Raw genomic sequence first — 13,319 nt, 5'->3', positions numbered from 1 at the left:
TCTCACCTTAAACCTATGCCCTCTAGTTTTAGGCTCCCCTACCTTTGGGAAAGATGTTGACTCTCTCGCTGATCTATGCCCCTCATTATTTTATAGACCTCTATAAGATCACCCCTAAGCCTCCTACACTCCAGGGAAAAAAGTCCCTGTCTATCCAGCCTCAAATCATCAAGTCCCCGCAGCATCCTGGTAAATCTTTTCTGTACTCTTTCTAGTTTAATAATATCCTTTCTATAATAGGATGACCAGAACTGTGCACAGTATTCGAAGTGTGGCCTTACCAATGTCTTGTACAACTTCAACAAGACGTCCCAACTCCTGTCTTCAGTGTTCTGACCGATGAAACCAAGCTTGCTGAATGCCTCCTTCACCACCCTGTCCACCTGTGACTCCATTTTCAAAGAGCTATGAACTTGTACCCCTAGATCTCTTTGTTTTACAACTCTCCCCAACGCCCTTCCATTCTCTGAGTAAGTCCTGCCCTGGTTCGATCTACCAAAATGTATTATATCGCATTTATCTAAATTAAACTCCATCTGTCATTCATCAGCCCACTGGCCCAATTGATCAAGATCCCATTGCAATCCTAGATAATCTTCTTCACTATCCACTATGCCAGCGATCTTGGTGTCTTCTGCAAACTTACTGACCATGCCTCCTAAATTCTCATCCAAATCGTTAATATAAATAACAGTGGACCCAGCACCGATCCCTGAGGCACACTGTGTAGAAGACGAGCTCCCTGATGATGGGTAATTAACAAACCAAGTGGAGCATGTATAGCGAGCCCTGTATAAAGCAGGCCCCTGAGTGGGTCCATTGATGTATTGTCCTGGTTGGGTCCCGTTTGTGTTCACCGCAGGCTTGTGGTTTTTGCTTTACTTTATTTTGTGCAATAAAGCACTGTTCCTTTACAGCCGACTCCTGGAATTATTTTTGTTCCAAGCTTTCCAGACTGGAGAGGTTACAGGGTAAATATATCTTTCACTTATGCTTGTTAAGTTTTCAGACAGTGAAAATGAGCAGGTTTGCCAGGTCAAAGAGGTGTGGAGAAATTGATTGAGCAAATGGAGTTTGATGCAAGGAAGTTTGGATCAGAGAAACACATATCGGAACATTTTCTTAACAGAGACCAGGAACAGTGGAGGAGTAAAGCAATTTAGGTGTACATGTACACAAATCATATTGATAGAGAAAGCAATTGGAAAGGCCAATGGGAATTCAGCAATTAAGATGTGATCGTTTGATGGTACAGACCCTTTTTCGAATGTTGCATTCAGTTTTGGACACCAAATCTCTGGAAATACTGGCTTTGGAAGGGCACAGCACAGGGTCACCAAGATTATGATAGAATCATAGAATCCCTACAGTGCAGAAGGAGGCCATTCGGTCCATCAAGCCTGCACCGACAACAATCTCACCCAGGCCCTATCCCTGTAACCCTACGTATTTACCCTGCTAATCCCCCTGACACTGAGGGGCAATTTAGCATGGCCAATCAACCTAACGTCTTTGGAGTGTGGGATGAAACCGGAACACCCGGAGGAAACCCACACAGACACGGGGAGAACGTGCAAACTCCACACAGAGAGTCAGCCGAGGCTGGAATTGAACCAGGATCCCTGGTGCTGTGAGGCAGCAGTGCTAACCACTGTGCCATCCCTGTGATGATATGGTTTAAAGTGTTAAATTATAAGGGTACGTTGTATGAATTTGGCTTGTATTCCATTAAGTTTACAAAGATGGGTGTTTAAAATGGTAAAGGATTGTATTGGGGACATTGTACAGATATGTATAAATGCTTGCAGTAAATGAAGAGCATTGGTTTTGAGAAACTGTAGACTCAAACCGCATACTGTAGGACAATAGACAATCTCCAAAACCCCATCTAGACCCTGACCACACAGCAGAACAATTTTAGCACATCCCAGTTTCCTCTCACCCCACAATCTTTTGGGATTAACAAATTGCCAGTGTTTTCCGCACTCCACTCACCACAATCCTACTCATGTTCCCATGTTCCCGGCTCCATCCAAGAGCAAGATACGGAGGAGCAGAAAGACAATGGTAAAGGATAAACACCACCACTTGCTCTCATGCTCGCAGTCACTAGTTCGCCATTGACACTGTGTGCACTTTAGTGCATAGATTAGAGGCAGGGTCTATATGTCATGTGACACTGGTCATGAGAGGGTTGTAGCCATGTCAGGGGACTGAAGCAGTCTGTGTCCATTTGCAGCAAGACATGGACAATATTGGAGCTTGGGCTGATAATTGGCAAGTAACATTCATGCCACACAAATGCCAAACCACAAACATCTCCAACAAATCAATAGCATCACCATCACTGCATTCCCCACTATCAATATCCTGGGGGTTACATTGACTAATAAATAATGCCATACAACTCACTTCCATCCCAGTTTCCTCTCACCCCACAATCTTTTGGGATTGAACTGGTCCAGCCATATAAAATTGCAGCTGCAAGAACAGGTCAGAGACCTGGAATTCTGCGAAGAGTAACTCATCTGCTGACTTCCTAAGACCGAAGTCAGGAGTGTGATGGAATACTCTCCAGTTGCTTGGATGAGCGCAGCTCCAACAACACTCGAGAAGCTTGATAGCATCCAGGACAAATATTTGCTCAGCATTTCTGAATTAGAGAAACGGGCAGAGTACCCATTCTGACCTTGATCCTAAAAGCCCTGTTGGAAGTCTGTCTGCAATCGAATGGCACATTGATGGTTACTGCCAAGGTTCACATCTGGATGCTGTGAACATGAGCGAGACACCATAGGGCAGTTACCCACATGTGGCCGATCTGGGTTCTGAGTGCAGCCCAAGAGACTTTTTGTTGACTGTTGCCAACGCGCAAGGTTGCCACATTCCACTGATTCACGTCCGTGTAGTTTTTTTCCTACCAGTATGACTGAAATGATGCAGACAAAAAGCAAGGGCAAGTGAAATGAGGTGTGTGCTGATTGCTCACAACATTGACTGTGAGAGCCGTGTGCTCCCTCCATGTCCAATATGTAAATATTTATTTTGTTTTTACTATTTGAAGTTGATAAGCGTTCTATTAACATATAAATAATGAAGCATTTTCTATAACTCGTTATGGAATAGTTGGAGTGTATTAAATGTATTTAATCTTATTCATGGGGTCATGGTTAGTGAACAAACCTGATTTCAATCTTGCGGTCCACTGAGATGAAAGAGGACCACTCATGTTGCCCATCGCTGCTGTAGGGTCTCTGGGACTCGATGCCCTGTCTGCAACAAAGACTAAATGTCTTCAGATTTGGAAATTATGAAAGGGGAGACAGCTGGTAAGAAAATGACAAAAACAAATGAAGAGCAGCAGACCAGGTTAAGGGTTTTAAGGTTTATTTATTAGTCACAAGTAAGGCTTACATTAAGACTGCAATGAAGTTACTGTGGAATTCCCCTAGTCGCCACACTCCGGCAGCACCTGTTGGGGTCAATACACCTACGTCTTTCAGAATGTGGGAGAAAACCGGAGCACCCGGAGGAAACCCACGCTGACACGGGGAGAATGTACAAACTCCACACAGACAGTGACCCAAGCCGGGAATTGAACCCGGGCCCCTGACACTGTGAAAGCAGCAGTGCTAACCACTATGCTGTCTATCATTTGGCTGGCACAGTTTGCCCAATGTATATAAAACACACACATGCCTAGCAAATTCTAGAGAAGGACGAGGAAGAAATCAGTTCCTAGGATTTCGGAATAACCCTCAGTCATTGTGAAAATCATACCACTGTAACTTTCTAATTCGTAATACATAATGCACGTTACTAAATGGAATGATTTGTTACAGGGCTGGAAGTGAGTTGTATGGCATTGACAGCATGCCAGATTTGCGTCGAAAGAAGACAATGCCTATCGTCCGGGATTTGGTGAGTTAGATCTTGGATTATTGTTTGGATTCATTCAAAAATTATTTTTCATTTGAGATGAACAAGGTTGCCCTGCTCACAGACCGCAAATTAAATCCAAGACGTGTGATTGTAAAAGTTGAAGGAAGATTTAGTCTTATTTCCCTGGTTTTCCAGTACCCACTTTTTGGAATCAAGCTATCTTCCCGTACCTTGTCACATGCCACGAAAAGCGTAATCTATTGCTAGGCTTTTCAGTCATAAGCAACTAACTGGAGAGTGTACGAGGATGATACTGGTTGACTTTTTCCACATTTAATAATGGATTCTTAATGGATCCCCACCACCAATTCTCCTGGGTGGAGGCAGCTTGCTGTTGGCTGCTAGTGGGATCTTCCAGTCCCGCTGAAGTCAATGGCGATTTACATTCCTGGCCTGTGCCAGCGCTGTTGGGTACCTGTGGTGGGTGTCGACTTCGGTGGGACTGGAATGTCCAAGTGGCAGGAAGGTGCTGGAACATTCCGCCCTTAGATTTCTGGTGGTATGGCAATATAAGTAGAGTTTTGGAGTCATTGAGCTGTACAGCACGGAAACAGGCCCTTTGGCCCAACTGGTTCATGCTGGCCATGGTGCGCTCCCAGCTAGTCCTAACTGCCTGCCTTTGGCCCATATCCCTCTAATCCTTTCCCATCCACGTACTTATCCAAATGCTTTTTAAATGTTGCTATTGAGCCTGCTTCAACCATCTTCTATGGCAGCTCATTCCATATACACACCAACCTCTGCGTGAAGAAGTTACCCCTCAGTCCCTTTTAAACCTTTCCCCTCTCACCTTAAAAGTACTCTGATCACATCACATTTGGATGTTGTCACTGCAGCTGTTAACTTTATTGCATGTTTTCTGTGCCGAATATGTAACTGTATGAAAAATTCACTGATGTGTGCTTTGATATTTTAGTTTCACTGGTTCTAGTTGCAACTAACAACTAAATATAATTTCTTTCACTTGCTTCTTGGATTAAACAGGCTATGGTAAGTGCTTTCTAAATATAAATCATATACAGTGTGCTACCCTGAAAGTGTTGGTCAAAATATTTGTAACAACTTCTTCTGCTGCAGGTAGCATCCTCAATTATTTGAGGGTCACCACCCCAGTGTTTATATTGTAGAATCATAGAATGCCTACAGTGCAGATGGAGGCCATTCAGCCCATCAGGCCTCCACCAACAACAATCCCACCCAGGCCCTATCCCCATAACCCCATGTATTTACCCTGCAAATCTCACTAAGACACCATGGCTAATCAACCTAACCCGCAGATCTTTGGCCTATGGGAGGAAACCGGAGCACCCGGAGGAAACCCACGCAGATACGGGGAGAACATGCAAACTCCACACAGTCAACCGAGGCCGGAATTGAACCCGGATGCCTGGCGAAGTGAGGCAGCGGTGCTAACCACTGTGCCACCATGCCAGCCTTGTGACTTTGGTCGGGGAGGCAGGCCCTGAATTTCTTCAACCAGAACGGGGATCGCACCCTACGCTACTGGTGTTATTGTAACACACACACTAACCATCTCGCCAACCGAGCTAACTGGGTGTAGCAATGACTTATTTAGAAATTTAGCAGGACAAAGATTATAACTTCTGTTTGAAGGTAAATGAATGGCTTTTGCTACTCATCATAGTAAAAATGCTGTCAGTTTCAAATGATGCGTGGCCATAAATCTGACATTTGTCCCTAACTTGCACCAGCTACTAAAACCCAGTTACTTCTCTTTACAAATTAACGGGTGCATGCCCGCCTGAAATCGAAAGGTCTATGGGAGAAGAGCAGGGCTGCGGAACTAATTGAATAGTTCTTCCATTAGACCGAACTCCATCCCTTTGCAATTCACAATGTGAAGCACTGGTTCCTGGATTAGCTGACTGAATGGCTGGCTTTCACGCAGTTGAGTTTTATAACACGGCAGTTTGCGTTGACAATGCCATTGAAACACCACAGTTAACTCAGTTATTTAAACATGCCGAATATTGGGAGGATGTTGGTGACAGAATGGTGTCTCTTAAAGACGTCTTTGTGGTCTTCAGTAGATTAACAGCAAATTATTCTTAACTAGTTATAACTATATACATAGATTTGATTTGACTCTGAACAGTATGCTTTGTCTGTATAGCGCGCAAGAAACAGTACTTTTCACTGTATCCCAATACATGTGACAATAATAAATCAAATCAAATCAAATGTATTGGAATACAGTGAAAAGTTTTGTTTCTTGCGAGCTCTACAGATAAAACATACCGTTCATAGAGTGCATTGGGGAAGAGGAAAGGAGAGGGAGCAGAATGTAGTGTTATAGTCATAGCTAGGGTGCATAGAAAGCTCAGCTTAATATATGGTAGTAAAGGCAAAATAAAAGCAAAAAACTGCAGATGCTGGAATCTGAAACAAAAACAGAAAATGCTGGAAAATCTCAGCAGGTCTGACAGTATCTGTGGAGAGAGAATAGAGCCAACGTTTCGAGTCTGGATGACTCTTCGTCAGAGCTCTGTAAAGGCTACAGGCAAGGAGCTGTCTCCATGTCCAGGTCTTCACACATCTCTGCTCAACAACACACTGACCCTAGGGCTGGGTCGTGTGACTCCTTACATCACTGTGTGGGCTGTACTGTACTCTGTCCCACATTAACTGTGTGTGTGTGCCAGACCCTTCTCCTATAATGGTGACTCCACTTGAGCAAACACTATCATGGTTTCCTGTTCTTCCTCTTCAGCAACCCCTCCCCACTCCCAGTAAAATCTGACAATGATGCAATGTCCTGAGTTACCCAAGTGGAAAGTGGAAATGATACCGTCCGTACCTCTTCCTCTGAACCATCCAAACATGTTGACCATCTATCCATCTCTCAATGCAAATTGGGGAATTGTTATGCTAAATTGCTTCATTTCACGACAGTTTGGAAAGTGTATGAAGTGTGGCAGAACTGAGGTAGGGTAGAAATCGCCATACTCCCAGATGGCAATAGGCTGCTCTCTCCTTTTAGAGGGGAGAGCTGACTGGTGGTGATTTAACCTGAGGAGTGCCACACCTCAGGTGAGAGACAAGGTTGAGAGGTGGGGCCTTCGTGAATAACCTCAGCCAGTATGGGAATTGAACCCGCTCTGTTGGTGTCGCTCTGCATCAGTAACCCAGTGTATGGCCAACTAAGCTAAATCGTTGAGGCAGAGTATGAAGCAGAAGTAGGGATGTGTAGAAAACAATTGTAGTGAATTGAAATCCTTACTTAACCCAATGTATAAATATATATCCATCAATGATTAAATATTCGCAAAAGAAATGTGATTAAGCAAGCTAAAGTTTCAAATCATTTTCATTTCAGTCACTGGTTTGAGTTCCGAGACTTTGGCGAGATTTCCTGGCCACGTTTGTCCCAAAGCCAGGAAATTTTGCCCGAGGTCAATGGACCTTTGCATGGTCCGTGTCCCACTCACTACGATTCCCGTGGCGGGTGAAATGGGAAGATTCTGCCCCCGATTTTAAAAGAAATCAGTGGTATTTTCCTCAGCTGGGCAGAACTGAAGTTTGGTAAAGTTTATTTATTAGTCACAACTAAGGCTTACATTAACACTGCAATGAAGTTACTGTAAAATTCTCCTACTTGCCACAGTCCGGCGCCTGCTCGGGTACACTGAGGGAGAATTTAGCATGGCCAATGCATCTAACCAGCACGTCTTTCAGAGTGCGGGAGGAAACTGGAGCACCCGGAGGAAACCCACGCAGACAGTGACCCAAGCTGGGAATCGAACCCGGGTCCCTGGCACTGTGAAGCAGCAGTGCTAACCCACTGTGCCGCCCGTGATAATCATGAAATGTCAAACATTCTGGAATAGTTACTCCTTTGCCTTATCCACAGCTGCACCTTTTGTTTCCAGGTGATATTTCCAGATGTGCACCCCAGCCATTCAGTAAATGTTCCACAATATTTGTGTGTAGGAATCCACTATCTTCATTTTTAGTAATGTTTTCCAAGCTTGCATTCAGCCAAATTATGGTGTGCAATTACACCCCATGGAATTACAGTAATTCTGTTCAAAGCTGTACACGTGCAATATGATAGGTTTTGACGAATAATGGAAATACTCAAAACAAACTGATTATATGTTTCACAAAAAAAAACACAGCAGCCTGAATCCTCCTCATTTGGCATATACTTTACACCATGCTTCCCAAATTGTTTCCCAATGTGACCCCATTTTAATTCTTCAGACAGAATCATAGAATCCCACAGTGCAGAAGGAGGCCATTCGGCCCATCGAGTCTGCACCGACCACAATCCCACCCAGACCTCACCCCCATAACTCATGCATTTACCCTTGCTAGTCCCCCTAACACGAAGGGATAATTTAGCATGGCCAATCCACCTAACCCGCATATCTTTGGAACGTGGGCGGAAACCGGAGCACCCGGAGAAACCCACGCAGACACGGGGAGAATGTGCAAACTCCATACAGACAGTGTCCCAAGCCGGGAATCGAACCCGGGTCCCTGGCGCTGTGAGGCAGCAATGCTAACCATTGTGCCACTGTGCCGCCACATGTCATGTGAAAATTGAGAGAGGGGGCTAGGGTTGTTGGTGATGGAGGGAGGGGAGTGGTTAGAGAGTTGTTGAGTGGTGGGGGGCTGTTGAGAATTGTTCAGTTGCGGGGGCGGGTGTTTAAAATGGCTGAAGAAAGCAAGACCCGCAGGACATGGTTGTGGCAGCAAATGGGCATCGGAGAATAAAAGATTGCCGCATGCCCACCGACAGAACACTGAAACCTAAGGGGGCCTCTCAGCTGTCAAAGCTTAGTGTCAAAGCTCAAAACCCATGCCTGCCATTGCTGCCTCATGGCCCCAGTATCTCATCCCGCCACACCACTGGGGATCATCAACCCACAATTCGGGAATCCCTGCTTTACACAAATGGTGAGAGTTACAGTCAAACTAAATTGTGTTGTTTGCACTCAATTTTCCCAGCTCCTTAACACAATATAAGCATTTGCTTTGATTTGATTTATTATTGTCACATGTATTAGTATACAGTGAAAAGTATTGTTTCTTGCGCACTATACAAACAAAGCATACCATTCATAGAGAAGGAAAGCAGAGAGTGCAGAATGTAGTGTTACAGTCATAGCTAGGGTGTAGAGAAAGATCAACTTAATGCAAGGTAAGTCCATTCAAAAGTCTGACAGCAGCAGGGAAGAAACTGTTCTTGAGTCAGTTGGTACGTGACCTCAGACTGTTGTATCGTTTTCCCCACTGGAAGAAGGTGGAAGAGAGAATGCCTGGGTGCATGGAGTCCTTAATTATGCTGGCTGCTTTTCCGAGGCAGTGGGAAGTGTAGACAGTGTCAATGGTGGGAGGCTGATTTGAGTGATGGACTGGGCTTGGACAGAGCAGGAGCCATATCAAGCTGTGATATCGGTAAAAGTTGGTGAGAGTTGTAGCGGACATACCAAATTTCCTTAGTCTTCTGAGCAAGTAGAGGCATTGGTGGGCTTTCTTAACTAACAGTGTCGGTATGGGGGGACCAGGGCAGGTGGTTGGTGATCTGGACACCAAAAAACTTGAAGGTACTGTGTTTGAGAGGGTAAGGGAGCACACTCAATGGTGAAGGAGGAAAATGGTCTTATCTAAATCTCATTAGTGTTGAATAAGATTATTTCTAATTGGCATTCTATTTTCCATCTCACAGCAAAAAATCAGACCCTAAATTGCTGAATAAAAGTTCATGACTTTGTCTGCTTTCTGTGTCTGGCATCCTGGAGCTTTTATTTGCCAATAAATGTCCCAGACATCTGAAAGTCTGAATCTCTTCAGTGCTGTGTATTTTCATGCCAGGCAACTTGCCAGTTTCAGAAGTAATAAACTAGCAAACCTGTCTAGCCATGGACCCCTTTTGAACTCCCGAGAGTACAGGCAGTATCCCTGAGAAACATTCTCACCTCCTTCTCTCACACACTCTCATCCCTCTCATACACACTCACAACTCTCTCACTCTCTTGCTCTCTCACCTCCCTCTCTCACCTCCCTCTCTCACACACTCTCATCCCTCTCACACGTTCCCACAACTCTCTCACTCTCTTGCTCTCTCACCTCCCTCTCTCACATACTCTCACCCCTCTCACACACACACACCTCTCTCTCTCTGACTTGCTCTCTCAGCTTCCTCTCGCACACTCTCATCTCCCTCTCTCACACACGCTCATCTCTCTCTCTCTCACACACACCTCTCCCTCTCTCACTTGTTCCCTCACCTCTCTCTCACACTTACACCTCTCCCTTTCCAACTTGCTCTCTCACCTCTCTCTTTCACACACACACACACACACCTTTCTCTCTCTCACACACTCTCATCTCACTTTTCCTCACACGCTCACACCGCTCCCTCTCTCACTTGCTCTCTCACCTCTCTCTTTCACACACACGCATACCTCCCTCTCTCACACTCACTCTCTCACCTCTCTCTCACAGACACACACTCTCTCATCTCTCTCTCTCACACACGCTCTCACTTTCACCTCTCTCACTCTCTCAGATACACTCACTTGTCTCTCTCGCACACTCATACACACTTGCACTCCCACCTCTTTCTCTCTCACACAAACACATACATTCACACTCTCACATCTCCAACCATTTCTCCTTGGCTGCTTCTTCTCTTGCCCTCTGAGGCCACTTTCCTCCCATCCCATGGTCAGAGCCGACCTCGCTCTCCCACCTGGCCGTCATTGCTCTCAGTTTTGCCAGGGTCTTTCAGTGTGGGTTTTGCCGCTATTTCTGTCTCTTCCAGTCAGAGGCTCACATCTCAGTGCATTGGCTGCTAATTGGCTGACTAGTGTGCGCCTATCAGTAGCCAGCACTGTGTGAAAATTGTCTCTGATAGGACAAGCTGGAAAGACAACTTTTTACAAATTTAAAAAGGCCAGACCTCCCCGCGGAACCTCTAGACGTCTCATAGAATCATAGAATCCTACAGTGCAGAAAGAGGCCATTCGGCCCATCAAGTCTGCACCAACCACAATCCCACCCAGGCCCTATCCACATATCCCTACATATTGTACTCACTAACCCCTCTAACCTATGCATCCCGGGACACTAAGGGGCAATTTAGAATGGCCAATCAACCTAGCCCGCACATCTTTGGACTGGTCGCCCACTGAACCCCTAGACGCCTCCCACTGAACCCCTAGACGTCTCCCACCGAACCCCTAGACGTCTCCCACCGAACCCCTAGACGTCTCCCACCGAACCCCTAGACGTCTCCCACCGAACCCCTAGATGTCTCCCACCGAACCCCTAGACGTCTCCCACCGAACCCCTAGACGTCTCCCACCGAACCCCTAGACGTCTCCCACCGAACCCCTAGACGTCTCCCACCGAACCCCTAGACGTCGCCTACAGAACCCCTAGATACCTCCCATCGAACCCCTAGACATCTCCAAAGAATCCCTAGACACGTCCCACCGAACCTCTAGAGGCATCCCACCGAACCCCTAGACGCCTCCCACCGAACCCCTAGACGCCTCCCACCGAACCCCTAGACGCCTCCCACCGAACCCCTAGACGCCTCCCACCAAACCCCTCGATGCCCCCCACTGAACCCCTCGATGCCTCCCACCGAACCCCTCGATGCCTCCCACTGAACCCCTAGACGCCTCCCACCAAACCCCTCGATGCCTCCCACCGAACCCCTCGATGCCTCCCCTCGACGCCTCCCACCGAACCCCTCGATGCCTCCCACCGAACCCCTAGACGCCTCCCACCAAACCCCTCGATGCCTCCCACCGAACCCCTCGATGCCTCCCCTCGACGCCTCCCACCGAACCCCTAGACGCCTCCCACCGAACCCCTAGACGCCTCCCACCAAACCCCTCGATGCCCCCCACTGAACCCCTAGACGCCTTCCACCGAACCCCTCGATGCCTCCCACCGAACCCCTCGATGCCTCCCACCGAACCCCTCGATGCCTCCCACCGAACCCCTCGATGCCTCCCACTGAACCCCTAGACGCCTCCCACCAAACCCCTCAATGCCTCCCACCGAACCCCTCGATGCCTCCCCTCGACGCCTCCCACCGAACCCCTCGATGCCTCCCACCAAACCCCTAGACGTCTCCTACAGAACTCAGTTTGGGAAGTGCTGATTAAGCAAACACATTGCTTACTGGATAGTTACACAGCTTTGCAATGACTCATCTTATTGAACATGGATACAGCCCATGCCATATCATTTCATGGTGAACTGCGAAAGAGGCAAAATCATTTTACTGAGTTTTAAACTCTTCCCCCTTCCAATCCATGGTTCACTCCTGTGTGCAGCAGGTGTGGAACCTGACAGCTACTAAACCTCAGCCTCCTTCTGCAGTTTGATCGCACATTTAAAAGTCTGGGATGAGCTCTCAATAAGTCCACAGCACTGTCGCTTGTCTCCACTATGGGAACAGGCAGTTTCCAGGGCCCGCTCCCTCCCATATTGCCAAGAAAATGGCCGAAGGTGGAAACTGAGGCGGGAATTCCGGCTGTCCCTATTGGCGGCCATTTTTTCTCTATACTCATTCTGTTCGCTCCAGATCAAGGCCACGAATCCAGCCCAGAATGTGAGGTATTGTTAATTCACTCCAAGGATATGCATGAATTGTCCCTTATTTTGCGTGTGGTTAGTTTTGATGCTCAAGTCCTTGCAAAGGATTTAGAAGTGTTTGTTCTAAAGAGCCAAATATATGGAGCGTGGTGCCTTAGGTTAATAAAGAACAGATTAAATATGCGTCTTGTGCTGTCAGTGATATCAGCATTATTGTACAGAACAGAATTACTCAACCTTGGATTGAAGGTCGCTTTCGTAATGCCTTACTCAAGGGATGCTGCAATGTGCCGCACCATTAGTGGATGAGATGAAGGTTCGTGCGCATGATTCCCCACTCAGTGATCTCCTGATTTCAAACATCTCACTGTTGACAGTTGCCGAGGGGAAGCCAAGCACTTTCTCACAGTCTTGTTTTAATAATAGTCCTTGCAGTATTTGCAATGCTTTGATAACTTTCTTTTTTTTTTGCTTTCCCTTTGTGGAGAGCAATGTGAGGGAACATCTCTGAGTCACAGCTCAATGGATATCCCACAGCCAGAGATCTGAGAGTTAAGGTCCAACAGCACATAGAGTGCAACGTCTCCAAGCCCATTGGTGAAGGAACTGGGAGGTCATTAATTATGACCATCACTGAGATAGAGAAAAATCTGATTGGTAGGGTCCAGTGATTCTTGGTTTGTTCATTAGTTCCAGATTAATCATTGGCTGCACTGAGCATAGAATCATAGAATCACTACAGTGCAGAAGGAGGCCAATCGGCCCATTGAGTCTCCACTGACTCTCTAACAGAG

The 13,319-nt window shown here is 46.6% G+C and overlaps 1 protein-coding gene across 4 annotated transcripts in view; it reads left to right on the top strand.

Annotated features, from left to right (window-relative positions):
* Positions 1–13,319, top strand: part of unc13c (unc-13 homolog C (C. elegans)) — a 640,043-nt gene that overhangs the window by 358,106 nt on the left and 268,618 nt on the right. For 3 of the 4 annotated variants that reach the window (XM_078241487.1, XM_078241484.1, XM_078241486.1), the window contains one exon: positions 3,843–3,921. In XM_078241487.1, the coding sequence (XP_078097613.1) occupies positions 3,843–3,921 (79 nt within the window). Of the gene's footprint in view, positions 1–3,842; positions 3,922–4,926; positions 4,933–13,319 lie in introns of all 4 variants that reach the window. The other variant, XM_078241485.1, reaches the window with a different exon arrangement.

This window comes from Mustelus asterias, chromosome 24 (assembly GCF_964213995.1).
Source record: "Mustelus asterias chromosome 24, sMusAst1.hap1.1, whole genome shotgun sequence".
In the NCBI taxonomy this organism is placed as follows: Eukaryota; Metazoa; Chordata; class Chondrichthyes; order Carcharhiniformes; family Triakidae; genus Mustelus; species Mustelus asterias.
This window is presented reverse-complemented; position numbering and strand designations above follow the sequence as displayed.